General features: G+C 32.9%; 1 protein-coding gene across 1 annotated transcript; it reads left to right on the top strand.

The window, feature by feature from the left end:
* Positions 1-5,431: 5,431 nt before the first annotated feature.
* LOC146921416 (uncharacterized) lies at positions 5,432-12,203 on the top strand. Its single transcript, XM_085714848.1, has 11 exons — positions 5,432-5,559; positions 6,657-6,720; positions 7,249-7,337; positions 7,733-7,888; positions 8,905-9,020; positions 9,166-9,245; positions 10,254-10,333; positions 10,479-10,658; positions 10,981-11,090; positions 11,413-11,501; positions 11,970-12,203. Exons 2-10 carry the CDS (start codon positions 6,681-6,683, stop codon positions 11,486-11,488), a joined length of 927 nt encoding a protein of 308 aa, XP_085570974.1. The 5' UTR covers positions 5,432-5,559; positions 6,657-6,680; the 3' UTR covers positions 11,489-11,501; positions 11,970-12,203.
* The last annotated feature ends 7,242 nt before the right edge of the window (positions 12,204-19,445 follow it).

The raw sequence follows: 19,445 nt of genomic DNA, 5'->3' as shown, positions 1-19,445 counted from the left end.
GTTTGGTTAAGCCATGATGAACCTATTGTAATATATGAATTTGTAGCTGAACTCTCTCTATAATCAATGCTATTCAGTTTTTATTCAAAATTACTTGTGTTTATTGCTTTCATGTTATTGTTTTGTATGACTACTAACCCTAGCTTCTTGCAATCACATGAATTGATCTTAGGAATTGAATGACTACTAGCCCTAGCTTTTAATCCTGAAATAGTAATTTTGTTTAACTCAACACTAGGAACCTAGAGGTAGGAAATTGAGAGTTATGATACATGAATTAACGTTCCAACATCGCTTCCACGGTTATTCAATCACGTTAAGAGATTAATAGGGTTATAACTTAGGAAAGGGTTTTGAGTCAAGAGATTGATCAAAACCACTTAGTTAATTTATCGTAAAAACTGAGTAGTAATTGAGAGTAGAGAGAGGTAGACTTTTCATATTAAGCAATAGCGGATTCAACGGCTTAACCATTCATCTCAATATAATTTTCTCTCGCACTTTTTCTATTTTAGTTAAGTCTGATAAAACCAAACTTTTCTGCCTAAGGCAACCAAATACAAACTTTACACATCCTAACGTATAACGCGCTTGCTAGAATTGAAATTAACACAGTCCTTGTGGATCGATATTTATTACTACTTCGATAGTTTTTGGTACACTTGCCAGATATCTATCACCTTCCTTCAAACGGGCAAGGCTCTTTTTGTCGATGTGGATTCTCAAAGCGGAGAGGATTGGGGGGTGTGCCTCCCTACTGTTGGTTGTAGGATTTGTTCTCGCTATATCGAGAACATGATTCCAATGTACGAAGTTGTATTTGAAGAAATGGGTTTTAGATTACCTCTTTCAGACTTTCAAAAGGAAAATTTCAAGTGAATGGAACTAGCTCCTTCCCAGCTTTACCCAAACTCTTTTGGATTCATTTGAGCATTTGAGCTCGTTTGTGAACAATTGGAGCTTACCCCTACAATTCCTCTATTCTTATATATTTTCTCCTTATAACGAGGGGCAAAAAAAAGGGAAGGTAGGAGCTAGGTGTCAATGAGGCAAGGAGGGAATTTTTTCACCATTTTCGTTGATTTTGTCTAGAATTTCAAGGATAGATATCCTTGTCAGGCCAAAGAGTGACGCTGCCTCAAACTCAATCTTACGGTAGAAGAATCATGCTTGGGATACTGACACCTTTGTGCCTGAAAGGGTCCTTTGTTTCCATCATTTCAAATATCAGCCTTCTGAATAACTTTATCACTACAATCGTCTCTCAAACCAAGAGGTTGCTGACTCTAATAAGATCTAGGCTTACGTTAATAACTGCATTCCTTACACCCAGGTGGATAAAGATGAGAATATCTTGTATGATTCGGAAGGGAAACTGTGTACCGAGGATCGTTTCATTAATACACATGATCTTGTTAAGTCATCTGACTCGAAAGGGTTACTAGGTAATTCAATTTTGTTCGTTCTGTGTTTTTTTTATAACCCTCGTACATATCCTTTTTTTTCGTTCGCAGCTGCGATGGTAGGCTTACAAGAAAAACTCAGCAAGAAAGGCGTGAACAAAATAGTTGGGTCGAAAATGAAGGACCCCCATAGTATCAATACTATTCTTGTGGGAGAAAAAAGTGTGAGGGGGTATCTAGAAGGGGATGGTCGCGAGTGTGTTGGAGAAAAAAAAGGTGGGGAGAAAGATGATGGGGGGAATGAAGGTAGGGGAGGTTGTAATAACAAAAAAGGTTGTGGGAAGGGTGATTCTGTCTTCAGAGAAGGCGAAGAGGAAAAAGGCAGAGAGGAAGGGGGAAAGAAAGTGGGAGGTTCACGAGGGCAGGAGGTAGAAGGGGTACCGAAGGTGCATATAGGATGTATTACTATGGTAAACTTCAGGGTTAATGTTATTAAACAACGATGAAAGAATCTCGATCTCTCCGTGTAATATAATCTATAAGTTAATGTCAAAAGTGTTAGACAACAAGTTGAAACTTGTCCTTCCGAAGTGTATATCCGACAATCAGTCATCTTTTGTACCAGGACATTCAATTCTTGACAACTCCATGGGCGCCATCAAAGTCATCCATTACAACCAAAACAATAGGTAATGAAGGTTGTGTGGTTCTCAAACTTGATATTAGCTAGGATGGATTGGGATCATATGAGAAAGGTCATGGTTAAGATGGGTTTTAACGATAAATGGATTCATTGGATGTCTATGTGTGTTGAGTCTATCGATTACTCAGTGCTGGTTAATAATGATGATGTTTGTCCAATAATATCGGGACGTGGCCTTCGACAAGTTGACCTGTTATCACCTTATTTGTTCATATTATGCGCTAAAGGATTGTCATCTCTCATTTATGATGCGGAGGAACGCAAGATCATTATAGGTACTTCTATATGCAGAGGAGCCCCTCTTATATCACAACTCTTGTTTGTCGACTACTGTATTTTGTTCTTCAAAGCTGACGGAGGTCAAGCACAAGCCATGAAGATTATTCTTGTCACCTATGAGACAACATCTGGTCAAGCCATTAGTTTACCAATGTCGAAAATCTATTGTAGCCACAATGTGTCAGATACCTTGAAAATATCCATCACCAACGTTCTGCGGATGCAAGTTGTGCTAGGCACCGGTAAGTATCTGGGGCTGCTATCAATGGTTGGGAGAGATAGAAATTTGAAATTTTCCTATATCAAAGATAGAGTGTGGAATCTTATTAATTTTTGGAGCATCAAATGTCTTTCGCAAGTCGGTCGTGAGGTCATGATTAAATCGGGTTTACAAGATATCCCCTCTTATGTTATGAGAATTTTTCAATCGCCCATGTCACTTATTACAACCATCGAGAGAATGATGAACTCATTTTGGTGGGGTCATAGTGGTGCAGATAATCGGGGAATTCACCGGTTGTCGTGGGAGAAGTTGTCAATGCATAAGGTACATGGTGGCACGGGTTTTAAAATTTTATAGGCTATTAACCTTGCTATGCTTGGTAAGCAAGGATGGAAGTTCCAAACTAATCCATATTCTCTGGTTTCTCATCTTTTTAAAGCTCGTTACTTCCTATCTCAAAGCTATCTCACAGCAAGATTGGGACATAACCCAAGCTATGTATGGCGTAGAATTATTAGAGAACGTTTTATTGTTTGAGGTGGAGTAAGGTCGAGAATTGGTACAGGTACTAGGATTCCCATCCTGGATGAACCTTTGGTTAAAGATGGTCGGTGCATCGATGGAAACTTACTTGCGGTACACTTCGTTTTTAATTTTCATGTTAACAACTTAATTGATACTACGACCAATTTTTGGAATGTGGTACTCGTACAAAACGTTTTAGCGAGGATTTTGCATCTAAAATTCTTACTTCTCCTCTGATCACCCATGTCCCAAGTGACATGCTAATTTGGAAGGCGGAGAAGAATGAGATTTATTCGGTTAAAAGTGCATATAAACTTTGTGTTGAGGAGCTTGTTGACATTACCCACTTACGACGTCCGGGTTTTTGGTCGGGTAGTGGACAGGGCGAGACATGTCACGGATTAATGGTTGGCAGCTGATGGTCGGATTAGGCAAATGTCCCGAATCGTTTACCAAGTAATAAAGTGATAAGTAGAGTATCGTATCCATAGAGATTGTCGTTTCAACCATAAAATTCACGTTACTTACTTGGGAACAAAGTAAAATAAAAGAGATAAGGGTTTAGAGTAATGCAATTTAATCTGTTTGCAACAGAGCAAAATTTACCTGTTTTGATTTCATAATGCTAGTGGCAGTTATGATTCTTTGAATCCCCTCTATTTATTTGTTGGAATTAAATAACATCAAGTCAAGTTCAATATTATAAGTAGACTATTGATGGTCGGATTAGGCAAGTGTACCAAATCATTTATCAAGTAATAAAGTCTAAGTAGAGTATTGTATCCACAGGGATTGTTGTTTCGTTCAAAAAATACGCGATAATTATTTGGTTAACAAAATATAAATAAAAAAGTTGAGGGATAAGAGATTGAAATTTTTTATATGTTTGCTACAGAGCAAGTTACCTGTTTTGGTTGCAGAAATGTATGCAGCGGTTAAGATTATTCAAATCCCCCCTATTCATTTGTTGGAATTAAATAACATTCATGTCGCGTTTAGTTATCTTAAGTAGACTATATAAGTCATTAGTTCGTTGGGACGTTCTAACCTAATCGTTTCGTTAAGTTGCACCTGTTGATCGCACGGTGATCTTTACGTGTGGGCTCTTACTCCCTCAAAGGTAATTGAAACATATACTTAATTCCTACCTTAAGATAAGGTAATTAGGGTGTTGTCATGTTTGCTAAATTAGGATCGCCTGGCTATAAGAAGTTATACATTTGGCATGATCGTCCTCTTAGTCTCATTTCCATTATGGAGTCTGATTCTTTGAGGAATGGAGATTGTTGGAGTAAGACCTAATAGCCAATCTATATTGATTGGATTTGGTTTGTATCATGATATTTATATTTAACCTTTCTTTATTGATTTTGTTATGTTTCAAAATAATAAAGTCCCTAGAATAATTAGTCTGTTTGACGGAATATTAAGTGTGACTTAATCGTGAGACCCAGTAAACTCAAGAATATTATTCTTAAAGTATTTGTAGTCAAACTTTATTGTGATGTGGGATAACATTAAAGCATATAGACTATTGTGTGGGTAGACTGATGATCACTCTCACATATCATATATAGAGAGTTATCAAGTCTTCACATAGATATAAATATTAAGAGTAACATTCATATTGGATTGATCCACCATGAGAATACCACATAGAAAGTTATGTAAATGTCATAAGTTATTATCATAGTAATAAGTGGTGTATTCCACCCTTCGACCTGAAACCACAATGTACCCTAGATGTAGGAGTCGAATACTTTTGTGCCTTACAAACGTTTTCCGTAATAGGATGACTAAAAGTCGGTTGATGGGTGCTCCACGAATCATGATGAGGGACATGAGTGACCAGATGGAATTTTCTCCTCCTACATAACTGCAGTAATGTATAAGGGTCCAATATTGAATTGGACAAGTGTGGTATACTATGCCTTGTGTATATAGACATGAGGGCAAAAGGGTAATTATACATAATATCGTTATCACATAAAGTTTTTGTCAGATCCCTTGACATTCTTGTCACTTGGGTAGCTGTGATATGTTGCTAGATACTGCTCACTGTTTATAATATTAAATATAATATTTAATATTATTTCCACACACAAAATGATTGTTAAACGAGAGAAATAAGTGAAACTTATTATTTAGGGGTGCATTTAGTAAGTGGAGCTAATTAGTTAGAAAAACCAACAAATGGGCTATATTGGCCTTGTATAAGTCCAATAGTGCCTAACTTGTTGAGCACCAAAGTGGTTATATAAATAGAGCCCCTGTGCCTCATTCACTCTTTCAGAAACCCTAAAACTGCCGCTTCTCTCTAAGACTTCATCTGTAAGCAGCTAGCACTTTGGGTGAAGGAAATTGTTCGTGTGGACTAAGTAGAGGTGTTGTCGTCGAGCAGTACTTGTGATCACTCTCCTTTTGAGGTAAACGCATAATCCTTTTAAGTTGTTGTTTGATTTATGATTAATGATTTAATCAAGATCTGTTCATCGAGATTTATTCCGCTAAGATGATTAAACTTTTGAAAAACCCCTCTTGAAATCCCTACAATGGATTCTTGAGAGAGTAGTTTGTTTTTTTTTTTTTGTTTTATCCTTTTGTTTTCTTTTTACCTATTGCACCCAAAAAAAATTATAACATTCTAAATGATATTTCATAAAGTTGTGTAGGGTGCTACATGTATAAAGAAAACCGAAGATGAAATAATAAATTGTGCTATTACTATATATTATGTTGCGATGTAGATCTGAAATTTGCTACATTGCAACAATTGTATTACAAATTTTACTAATTAAATCCAATTTATTTTGAAATAACTAATTAGATCCAAATTTAAAATATCAATAATTCAATAGTTTTTTCTTCAAATTATAGAACTATGTATAGTTTTGCAACTTGGATAACTTTGATGTTTTGAATTATTTATATTATAATATTACTAGTTTATCGCAAATACATTATATTTGGCCTGGTCATACTTACAGAAACCAAATAAAGACATTACATATGGGGAAAATATATAAATTTATTAATTGTTAATGAATTATTAATTGTTTGACTGGAAAAAATTTAATTTCCATATGTAATGTTATTTTATTTGGTTTAAACATAAAGTTAATAGATTTATATATTTTTCCAATAAATTTACATATGGAAATTAGTTATTGGGGAAAAAGATTTTTGAAATTCAAATTTCATTTGGGAAAAATTCTAGAGACATATTGTATGTACTGAGGTCAATCACACTAATATAAATTAATGTTATTTAGGTTACAAACATTTCTTCCCAGTCTTTTAAAAAAAAAGTCTTTAAAAAAAACATTTAGTCTTACAGATTTTGAAGGTAATTTTTTCTCTCTCAATACTCAAGGGTGCGGCGGAGAGTTTTATTAATGATTTTGATAGATTTTATGTTTGCTAAGTTCTTGATCTTTTTTGCTCAAAAAAAAAAGTTCTTGAGCTTTTAACATTCAATGTAAAGAAATAAGATTTATATGATTGTTAAATGGAATTTCTTTAGGGTTTTGAAGATCTTCACTTCCAAATGGACAACAAAGATAATGATCAATGCTTCGTTAATGGAGGTAAATCATTCTTGATCCCTCTCTATATAATATTTATGTCTCATTCATACAATTTTTTTTATTTGGATTTAATTTATGAATTAGATTCTTTCTATTTAATTGTTACATTTTTTCTTTTATTTGTACGATTCTAGTTTTCTATTAAACTGTGTGGATATTGTATATGATTTTTTTTTTCATTTGATTTGGTTGTTACTTGGAAGTATAATAAAAAAGAAGTATAGTAATCAGATGTATTATCAAAAGATTGAAATTAATATATTGTACGAGATCATTTTTGTTAGTATATATTAGTTTTCGCTAGTATATATAATGATTTTTATTTTAGTTGGTTTTCATTTGCTTTTACATTTTTTTTGTTAAATTCTCTTTTACTTCTCTTCATATTTACCTATCATCTGGTTCAATCTTGTTTGAAGCAATTTAATCATGATTTGAAGGTCTCAATGTTTCCATCTTAAGTTCGATTTTATATTTTGAAAATGTAAACTTGGAAGTACTAATTTCTAATGTTGATTTTATTTATAGTTGAAGTTGGTTCTTATTCAACTGGAGTTGTCAAAAACATAGCTTCAAGCACTTGTGAAAAAATAGAGTACATTGGCAGAAAATCAAAGGTTAGGCCTAAACTATATACAAATGTAATTTTCTTGCATGATTTTGATTAGAAGTAAGTACTAAAATTTACATATTATGTTGTACATTTTCTTTATAATCTTCGGTATAGAGAATTTAAATTAATTTTCTTTTACTTTATTTGTTATTCTTCTTGTCTTCTGGTTATTTTCTCATATATGCATGGATTCAATCCACCAATTTCAGTTTACCTTTTCTAACTTGAAATGGTTTTGGCTCATGTATCCCATCTCCTTTTAGTTATGTTTTCTTTTATTTGTATATATTCAGGGTGCTACAGTTGGTTTACAATATGCACCCAATTTTCCCAAGAAAAAAATGAATTAAATTAATTACTTGTGAGAAATTATATATTGTTCATGACATCTTTGCATAGGATACAAATGGAGTTCAACCAAATAACGATTTTGAAAAAGATAAGGATGTGCCCGAGCCTGAAAAAATAATTGGTTGTCACATCTACAAGGAATTTGAAGGGGTTAAAGCTTTTGGGACTGCCAATAACTACATGCCCTCCATGAATCTATTTGAAGTATGAGTTCTTTTATTTATATACAAGCGATGAATTGTGATGCATGAATTAATTATTATACATTTTTCTTTAAGTTAATTTATATATTATTCACATGTAGGTTTACATAATCAATTTTTACATTATTAGGATTAAATTCATATGTCATCATCATCATATCTCAATTGGTATGAACATTGCATAATTTATGCAGGGGTTGGGGTTCCAACTCTGACAACCAATAATCAATAATAATAGTGATATTATTAAAATTTGTTGACTTTAATATCTTTTTTTACATAAATTTTTTACTTTAATAATATCCACTAATAATATCACAATTAAGATTTGTTGACTTTGTAAACATTTTGCACTGGCCACATGATAATATCATAGTTGCATGTGTGTTAACCATTGGGTTGCATCCCCTTGGGGTGCACATTTTACTCTAATTTACGATATTAATTCAATTATGACATGATGTGGTTGTAAGCACTGCTACAATCCAATAATTTGGCCGCATAACATGATACAATCCACAATTTGAAAGATATAATGACATTGTATAAAAGTTTACTTCTTCTTACAATTAGGACCTATCGATTTTGAGCTTGATGCTAAAAAAGTGGTGGATAGTTTTTCATCTGCACATCAGGATGTTACAGAATTTGGGATGATTATTCATAATTGTAAAACTATCTTTGAACAATACTATGTCAACTCTAGTGTTGAGTTTGTGAGGAGACAAGCAAATGAGACAGCCTATAGATTAGCTAAGGCGGCCACATCCTCAGCTAGTTTCCAAATTTTGGTAGAAATACCAGATTGTATTGAACACATTTTAAGTAATGAAATGATATAAGTTTCTTTCCTTCAAAAAAAAAGTTTACTTCTTCTTATTTATAAATTATGAATTTTTAAAACTTCAAATAAAATTTTAGTTAGCTAATTGTTATTTAAATTTTCTACAAATTATTGATTTTACTATAAACTCTATTAATAACTTGTTCATTAATATTATTTATTTGGATATTTAGGTTTTCTACCATAATGATGACCGAATGGAGTATTTGGAACCTGGAGAAGTTTTGAAAAATCTGGCAAATAAGGAAGATATATGTGGGGCTCAACAAGTACCACCACTACAATCAAGGTATTATCACAAAATATAAACAAATACCTCTCTCGATGTTGGATTTCTATCAATTTATCCATTAGGGCACACTATAAATAGTTTTTGCTTTTTTATTTGTTATGAATATTTATATTAATTTGTGAATAAATGTGTATGATTGTAGCAATAGCTCAGAGAAGGATATTTTGATTGTTGAACTTGGGGAGGCATCCACTCCAAACAAAAAGAGGAAACATATTTCAAGTAAGAGAATATTTTGGTTGATTTTTTTTTTTTGGTAGTGAAATTTTAGTTGATTATGAACATTGAAATATTTTATAGGCATTGGACTTGATTTAATTTTATAGGCAATGGGTTTGACATAGCCACACTCCATACCATGTTCGAAAATAACATCAATGATCTTTGATTATTATTATATTTTTAGAACCAACCTTTGATTCATGATTGGAATGCTAAAAAATTTGAGAATATTTTTAATTTTAAGTTTACAATAAAATGAATTTTACAAATTTATTCATTTCTTAAAATAAATTTTAAATTGATATAATTGGTTGTTTTTCTTTCAAAACTAAGTGGGTGTAGGTTGATAACTTACTCGTTAATGTTTTTAGGTGTGAGATAGTTTTTTGTCAAATATATCAAACTATACTACTTTTTTATGAGTACTTTGTAAATGTTTTTGGGATGAAAAATGTAAAAATGTTTCACTTTCTCTTAATTGCGTTGCAGTCTCCACATGATAGTTTACTAATTGGTTTACCATTATAAATAATACACTTATAGTGAAAATAATCAAAAGATACTTAAACTATGATTATTAACTTAGAGGTCCCAATATTAGGGGAATCATTTTTTTAAAACAAAATATTGGGGACATCAATGTTGTATAGGTATATTGTTAATGTATATATGTATACATATATGTGTGTGTATGCATGTTATGATATATGTACATATATATTTGAGAAAATGGAAGATGCAACAACGTAAACTAGTTTTTTATTTGTTTGTACAAGAGTTTAAACTAGTTTTATAATTATGTTAAATACGGATCAGATAACTCTGTGGTATTTGAAAAGTAATGGCACAATATAGATTTATGTGCCAATATGATCAGTTCTTAGTGAACATCCATGAAATACGAAAAACTATTTCACACCAACAATCTATCTCCATTAAACTATGTATTTATACGATGTAAATTTACTAATGCTAATTTCTAAAACTGATTTCCTTTTATTGTTGAAGGTTTTTCTTCTTCAAACAGTGTTGTCAAGGACATTGAAGAGAGTAAAAAGAAAGAAAAGTCAAAATCTGCTGCAAACTCTGTATGTTCTTGAATCCTTTTGATTAAAATTTTTCATTAAAATATACATTCAATGGTTGGATGTTATACATGTTTTATTTTCATCATTGGTTTAATATAAAATGTACTAAGCGTTAATCTTGATGAAATATTTTATATATTTTCAGACAAAAAAAGAAGCGGAAACAAAGCGCAGACCATGGAATTCAAAGAAAGAAAATGCAACTGAAACTGAACCTTATGAGCCTTATCAATTTGTGGGACTCTTTATCTGCAAGGAATATAAAGGAAAAAGATGCATAGGAACAGTTGATGGCTATAGTCCTGAAAAGAATAACAAGCTCAGAGTATGATTTTTTTTTTTTTAATTTCTGCAACTTACTCAATTTGTTGCTTTAATTTATTAACTTTTTTGCAATGTTTATTTTCTATAAAAAAATGATAAGTTTTGTTGAGTTTTAGACTAAAACAGTACTATATCTTGTTTCTTATATATATATATATATATATATATATATATATATATATATATATATTGAAGTCATCCTGAATAGAAAATATAGCTAAGTTATTTTACTAATTACCCTAAAACTATTTGAAATGTTGAATATACTCTCCATATGTAGATATAGGTAGATAAGTTATTAACTGACAATCATTTGGATGTAGGTTCAGTACAAAGTTGATGGAAGGATAGAATACATCACCCAACTTGAGGCTTTGTATAGTATGGCAAAGAGTGAGGACTTTTCGTCAGTTCAACCAGCACTATATGCAAGGTATACATAGATTGTTATCATAGTACTATATAGCAAAAAGTTGAATTGTCGATAAAAATCAAAGATGAAACAAGGTAGTCTCTAATTTTGTTGTTTTAATGCATAATAGTCAAATTAAATTGAAGATAAAAAAATTTGTCAATTTTTTGTTTTGTTTTGCAATTCAACATTTTTAGTAGTAATATTTAGAAGCAACTAGATAAACTTCTTGGTTTATTTTAGATATTTTCGACCTAACCATTAGTATACTAATAATACCATTGATCTTATTTTTCTTGTACGACTGTATGTTTAATTTTCTATTAACTATGTACAATTGAAGCAATCACTCAAAGAAGAAAATCAATAAGAAAAAGGATGACAAAGGAAAAGGATCAACTCCAGTAAAGAGAAAATGAAATGCATATTGCGGTAAGTAGAAAAATACTTAAGTTTTTTTGGCATCTATAAAATCTTCCGATAGCTAGTAGGAAATATTGTTAATTTACTAAATTGATGGACATGATATGTTATTAAGAAGTAAATATTAGTGTTTAAAATCGAAATGAATATAAAGGTTTTTTTTATGCTTATTAATCTAAAGGTTAAATAGGTTGAGTTTTGATCAATATTCTCTATGGTTCAATTACTTAAATAGTTCGATTGCAGTTTTATTCATATTCAAACAATTTAATCAATTGAACCATAATTAGGACGTCTGATCAGTTCAAAATCCAATTCAATTCTAAAAACATTGGCTATAAATTTTTGTCTATAAAAAAAATGTAAACACAATTAGCATAATATATAATTTTATGATTTATTGATTGAGATAACAAAATATCTTATAGATTTGCCAAAACTCTTGTTTGACAATAATTTTTATCATGTATATTTCAGTTCCAAAAATATGAAGGGAATGCGCAACAATGGAGAATAATTAGCTTGACAAAAGCTTTTGAACCTTAATCTATTTTATGATATTTTTAAACTGTTCTATCTCGTATTTAACTTTGGTTTATGTTAATTTCCTTTGTTTTGACACTTTACCAACCGATTATACTAGTTTGTTAAACTCGTATGTGCTTTTTTAAATCCTTTAAAGTGGATATAGAACTTAGACTGCTTTATAAATTTGCTTGTTAATTTTTATTAAATTAATTCTTGATGTGTGAGTATATACTAGCACAACCCAATACATTAATCCATATTAGAAAAATCTTTTGGGTGAAAACAACCAAGTTGAACTTTCTCTCATTTGGGTGTTGTGTCAAGAAAATTGAAAGTTAAACAACTTGGCTTAAAGTGATTTTCAAGTTCCAATTTTTTGAGGAACTTTCTCTACTCCTTTTTTTTTGTAAACAGGTTATCCTTCCCACATAGCTGAAGAGACTAATTCTTTGAGCCTTTTGAAATGCAAATGATCAATAAAATCTTCCTAAGAGTTTTAACGCTCTACTCCCCTCAATTTTAAAAAACCATACATATATTTTATTGTGAACCATAATATTGATCTCCCCCCAGTAGGTACTCCAAGGTATCCCCATAACATAAGCCCATTGAGTCTTCTTTGGAACCTAACACTAGAATCGTAAATGAGATAACTAGGTTTTTTACTAGGGTTGTGCTACCTTTCAAATGGCCAACTCTAGATATCCGATGTGGTTTTTGGAAATTTTACCCCATACTCCTATATTAATACCGTCACCCCAACGAAACACTTATAACTCCAATTTCACCCTTTTTGCCATTCAATTTTTTTCCACATATATTTTTCACCTTTACTTTCAACTTTTTCGAATTGAGCATGAGTTCACCCCATATTTATTTTCATGAGAACTAATACAATCATTACCAATTTCAAATTTAATTTCAGAAAACTCGAGAAAATGTTTTCAGTTAGTTTTAGTAATATCCCGCGTAAGATTTCTCGGTCGTCAGTGCCATTTAAGTATGTCTGAGCAAAATTTTATAGAAAAGGATATTGTGGTTATTATTCCACTTGTATATAAATATGTCAACTTACACTTTTCCTTCATTTTCCCTACCCATTACCCTCTCTTGGATCTTAAGCTCTCTCCCCTCCACACTCTCTTCTCTCTCGACCCTACACTCTCTTCTCCCACAAATGTGATTCTTATGTCAATTAAAGCTTAATGCAAGCCTAAATTTTCTTCCATTTTCCCTTTCCTCTCTTGGACTAAATCTTCCCCTTTTTCTGCATGTTTGAGGTTCAATCAGAAGATGTGCACATATGTGTTTGGTGTTGAATATGGCTTAATTTGGTAATTAGGGGCAAGAACTGGAGGAAAGAATCAATGCATTAGTTTGGGTATGGGAGATGAAACATGCATAGTCATAGGTTATGTTTTGATGATGTTTTGATTTTGATAAGAATTCTTAGATGTTGTTTTTATTTTGGTAGTATAGCATAAACTATGTTAAAGCACCTAGCAAAACTGTGCCTTATCATACTTTGTGATTCTTTTGTGTCCTACATAGCTTGTGTCCCAAATAACTTATTTTCTGCTGTCAAAACTGGTTTTCTACACATTTTGAATCGATTCATTCTTACTTGAATCGTATCACCAAAAGTCTCTGACTTGGGCTGATTCGTTCCATGAAATTTTGAATCTTATCACTCCTGAATCGATTCAAAGTAGTTTGAATCGTATTATGAAATCCTTCTGACTTATGTTGAATCGATTCAAAATAGTTTGAATCCATTCAATCTTCTTCCTGGGCTTTATGAATCGATTCAAATCTTGTGTGATACGTATTAATCTTCATAGCATCTTTAGGGTTCACCAGGCTTGTCAATTGGCTGACTGAATCGATTCACACATTTAGTGAATCGATTCACCATGTTGTTTTTAGCCAAAAATTTTCACTTGCTCTCCTTTTCTATATATTGTCACTTTCTCATAACACCAAAAACATTGAATTATTTGCATATATTCTCTCCAGTGTCTCCAAACCTCGTTGTTCATACATTCTTCAAGATTAAACACTTTTTATTAGAATCATTTTGTTCTTTGAGTCATGGATTGCTAGAGTCCTATAGGGGTTGTAAGTTAGTTCATTCATGGAAATTGATTGGGTAAATGAAGGTTCTAAAGTGAAGTGAATAATCTCATTCCATTTCCAAAGGTCTTGGGGGTTATTTATAAATTTCTTTTGTTCAAGTGGATCTAATTGTCGGACGGAGCATCAAAGAGTTCGAGTGAAGAACTTCAAGGTTTTCACGCATGGTTGAAGATTCAAAGACATCAAGAAGCACCAATTTCAAAGGTTATTTGAAGATTGGGGGAGTGATTGCATAGGAATTGAAGAGCTAGGATAGTTTCAAGGAATTCTTGTAATCACTTTGTAATATAAAACATTTAATATTCTATTAGAAGTCCTTGGCGAAGATGTTTTCCTTCAAGAAGAGTGGACGTAGCTCGAAACGAGGACGAAAGAGCGAACCACAATAAACCTTGGTGTCTTCTCTCTTTTGTATCCTCTTTAATTTTGATTAATTGTGTATTTAAAGCTTGATAAATTTTTAGTGTTGAGATTGAGTGTGATATAGGTTTAAACCATTAAACTTTATTTTGTTCTTTGAATTTAATTTGTATTACATTACTATAAGATCACACTTAGTTTCAATTCATAGTCAATTTATCAAACACTTACACAATTATGTTCATTAGTATAATTGATTCATTGCTCTTATGTTTCGTTTGAGATTATGCTTGTTTTGTAATTTATGTGAATTTTATTAATATTAGAATCTCTCAATTCAAAGTGAATCTTATCTTTTTGCGTAGTCTTATTAATTTTGTCATAGCAATTTAATCTTGCATAATCCAACAAGTCGTAATTCGCTTTTATTCAAAATGCTTTCGCTATAAACTCGATAAATTTTTAAATTCCATTCACCCCCTCTAGCGCGTATTACCTTGCCATATCGACCAACAAGTGGCATCAAGAGCCTGGTCTCTTCGCGTACTGTTAATCACCAGAAGAGTCAATATGGCAAGTAAGGAGCCAAAGGGGGCATATAATAGAGCACCAATTTTTTACGATGAAAACTAAAACTATTGGAAAGAATGCATGAGCGTTCATATCCAATCAGTGGACATGGATGTTTGGGATTCCGTTAGCAACGGGAAGTTTCAACCTCAAAGTGTTGTTGACGGTGTTGCACAAGACAAACAAAAAGCCAATTGGAGTGACGATGACAAAAAGAAGGTCCAATAGGATTTGAAGGCACAAAACATACTCATATCCTCTCTTGGGGTGAATTAATATCATTTAGTCTCTCATTGTAAACATTACTCACTTCATTACTCATCTAGCATGCTTATCTCAACAAGTACAATTCGTCATATCGAAGTTCTAAGCAAGCCTTCATCATTATCAAAGAACATCACCACATCATATATGTATATATACATATACAAATCTCACCTCATCATTATTATTAAAATAACCATCATCAATTGATTCACCAAGTGTATAAGCACAAACAATTAAGACATGCAATTAGAGCATAATACAATTATTCACAACCATCCACAAAATTCACCAATGTACATATACATCAATCCACATAATCACAACATTCACCAAATTTCACCAACACACAATTCACCAAGTCACATATTCAATTATGTCACAACTCATCAACCATTAATTTCCAAATGTCACAAGTATGTATTCATCAAACACACTTATCATCAACAATCACCATTCACATGCAACAACGAGATAACATTTCAATATGCAATGCGCCTAGACTTGACACATATATGCATGTGGTACCAATCAACAACAGTCATTAGATGCCAACTGAACATCTATGTAAGAGTACACCTCCTCTTACATGTAAGAGTACACCTCCTCTTACAACAACTATGTAAAAGTACACCTCCTTTTACATTTCAACATATGACTCAATATGATCATGATGCATGGACATACAACAACGACCCGATAATGCACAACTTCAACATAACAACGACAATGTAAAAGTACACCTCCAATTACATTGACTACCTCAACAACAACTGCATTATCAAGTATACGTGTCCACACATTCAACAATCACAACCAAATAAGAGTCATCAACATACATCAACATCATCAACATAATCATCATCATATTCATCAACAACCAACAACATCATCCTCATCTTAATTATCAACATACATCAACATCGGCTCACAATTCATTTCCATTTACATCACATAAACCAAGTAAAATGGAATAACACAACAAGTTATGATAAACATCATGTTCATCCCTCCACAATCATTCGAATACACTCATTTAGTCTTATGATACCATTCACAAAAGATTCGTAAGACTTTAGTTCAAAAGAGTCATTTTCAACTAAGTTCGTCCCCAAAAGTCACCATTTAAAAATACTAGAGGTTATGAACCAAAACCAATTCTACAAGCTCAATTGCCTATTCCATGTATTCTCACAAGTCACTTATAGGTGCAGTAGAGGATACATAAGCATTTCATCGGCCAAAACGACGAATTCAAGAAAAACTCAAAGTTCGTCTCACTTTCTCATTTTTCACAAAAATTCTCATTTTCAAGGCAAAACAAGTTCAAACTTGATAAAGCCAATCACATCCATCTTTAAAAATCATATAAACAATATACAACTCTAATCCCACTTCAATTTCCGGAGAAAACGAGTTTTTGAAAAAATTGACGTTTGGACCGTTTTTACAAAAGTTAGACGATTTTCATAAATTCAAGTCCAAACCAACTCAAATCTTGTTCCAGTAGGATTAAAGGTGTAAACAGGTGTTAATTAAGTCCAAAGAAACATTTTAGGAGTATTGGATTTGTTCCCCAAAGCTCAAAACAATCAAAAGCAGAAAACTGTTTCTGGGCAATTTCGCTATTAGCGAAACTTGTCCAGACAGTTTCGCTATTAGCGCCGTTCTTGCGAAATTTCTCAGAAGTTTCGGGTTTTTACACCATTTTTGCCCAAAATCCCAATTTTCAAACTCCCAAATCAACTTCCAGAAAGTGTTTATGGGTCAAAACAGGTTCAATACACTTAAACAAACATGATTCAAGCATTAAGAACAACAACATAGCTCATTTCATCAAATTCACAAAATTCTTTCAAAACACTAACATAACCACAAATCTCCTCATGAATCCATAAACAACGATTCCAGTTACACAATTTTGATTCTAACAGTTCAACAATCATCAACAACAACTAATGAACACAAATTCATGCACAATTCAACATCACAACCTCATTTTTCATCAAAATTGCTCAAGAACACAATATACCCACAAATGCACATTTCAACATGTTAATTCACATACTAACATGCAATTATCATACAAATCATGCTCTCAATCATAACAATAACAATTATGCACGAATTCAGAGCAATTAGATTCAATTTATCAATTTCATAAAAATGGGTTTAAATGAAAAATGATGAAATTATGATCAAAAACTAACCTCCTTACATCTAACACCAAGAATCTCTAATTCAAGCTTCAATTTAGCTCCTAGGTGATGAATTCCCTCCTCAAGCTCTAGCCCTTGATCTTGTTCTATCTCTTCTCTTCCCAAATGAAATGAAATGTGAAATGTTGTGAAACCTAATTTTCACCAACAACTAGAGTTTATATATGTGCTCTATTCAATTGGGCTTATCTCTCAAACCTTAATGGGCCTAACCCATTTCTATTCTAACACCCAAAATGTCACTACTCACTTAATGGTAAATTACAACACTAACGGTCACTTACCGGTAAATAAAATGATTACTACACTCTATCTAGTAACTTGGTAAAATAATACTCTTACTAAGCACTAAAATAATTCTCATCCAAAATTACAAAATTACCCCTACTCTCAAAATGACCAAAATGCCCCTAAGTCCAAAATGACTAAAATACCCTTCTACACCGAATTCTACAATTCCCAACCAAAAATACACACAGATGTAAATAATCACATAATAGCACACACAACACACATAAATAAATAATAAAATAAATCTAGCGAAAATCGGGCTGTTACAACTGTCCCCCACTAAAAAGAATTTTCGCCCTCGAAAATTACCTAAAGAAAGCAACTCTGGATACGCAACCCTCACTCTACTCTCCGATTCCCAAGTGGCACTCTCACCGGTTGGTCCAACCCAAATCACTTTAACCAAAACGACCTCCTTGCCACGCAAACGCTTCACTTCACGATCCTCAATCCTAACCGGCCAAGTCTCAACGGTCAAATTATCCCTTACTTCCAAATCATCCACTTGAATCACATGGGACTTATCATACACATACTTCCTCAACTGAGACACATGAAACACATCATGAAGATTCGACAAAGATGCCGGTAACGCAATCCGATACGCTACAACCCCAACCTTCTCAACAATCTCAAAAGGTCCAACAAAACGAGGAGTCAACTTCCGACACTTCAAAGCACGTCCCACACCAGTTACAGGATTCACTCTCAAAAACACATGATCACCAACCTGAAACTCGATGTCCTTCCTCCTCTTATCATGATAACTCTTCTGCCTACTCTGAGACGCTCTCATCTTCTCTTGAATCATCTTAACCTTCTTGGTCGTCTCTTGCACAACTTCTGGTCCTAACAAAGCACTTTCTCCTGACTCATACCAACACAAAGGAGTTCTACACCTCCGACCATACAAAGCCTCAAACGGTGCCATCCCGATACTAGAATGAAAACTGTTGTTGTAAGTAAATTCAATCAACGGTAAACATTCAATCCAACTGACACCTTGCTCCAACACACAAGCTCTCAACAAATCTTCCAAACTCTGAATAGTCCTCTCCGTCTGACCATCAGTCTGGGGATGATACGCAGAACTCAACCTCAACTTAGTTCCCAAAGCATCTTGCAAACTCTCCCAAAACTTAGAAGTAAACCTCGGATCCCGATCCGACACAATACTAGAAGAAACACCATGCAATCTAACAATATGCTCAATATAGATCTCAGCCAACTTAGCCACAGACATACCGGTCTTAATAGGAACAAAATGTGCCGACTTCGTCAACCGATCAACAATCACCCAAATAGAATCAAAACCCTTAGCAGTCTTCGGCAAAGCTCCAACAAAGTCCATTGATATACTATCCCACTTCCACTCTGGCACGAACAATGGTTGCATCAAACCTGACGGCTTCTGATGTTCAATCTTAGACTTCTGACAAACCAAACAATCATACACAAACTCTGCAACATCCTTCTTCATTCCAGGCCACCAAAACAACCTCTTCAAATCCTGATACATCTTAGTCGCTCCGGGATGAATACTCAAACTACTTCTGTGACCTTCTTCCAAAATCTGCCTCTTAAG

The sequence above is a fragment of the Medicago sativa genome, chromosome 5 (genome assembly GCF_051527215.1).
Source record: "Medicago sativa cultivar Bolivia chromosome 5, Bolivia_mono, whole genome shotgun sequence".
Lineage (NCBI taxonomy): Eukaryota > Viridiplantae > Streptophyta > Magnoliopsida > Fabales > Fabaceae > Medicago > Medicago sativa.
This window is presented reverse-complemented; position numbering and strand designations above follow the sequence as displayed.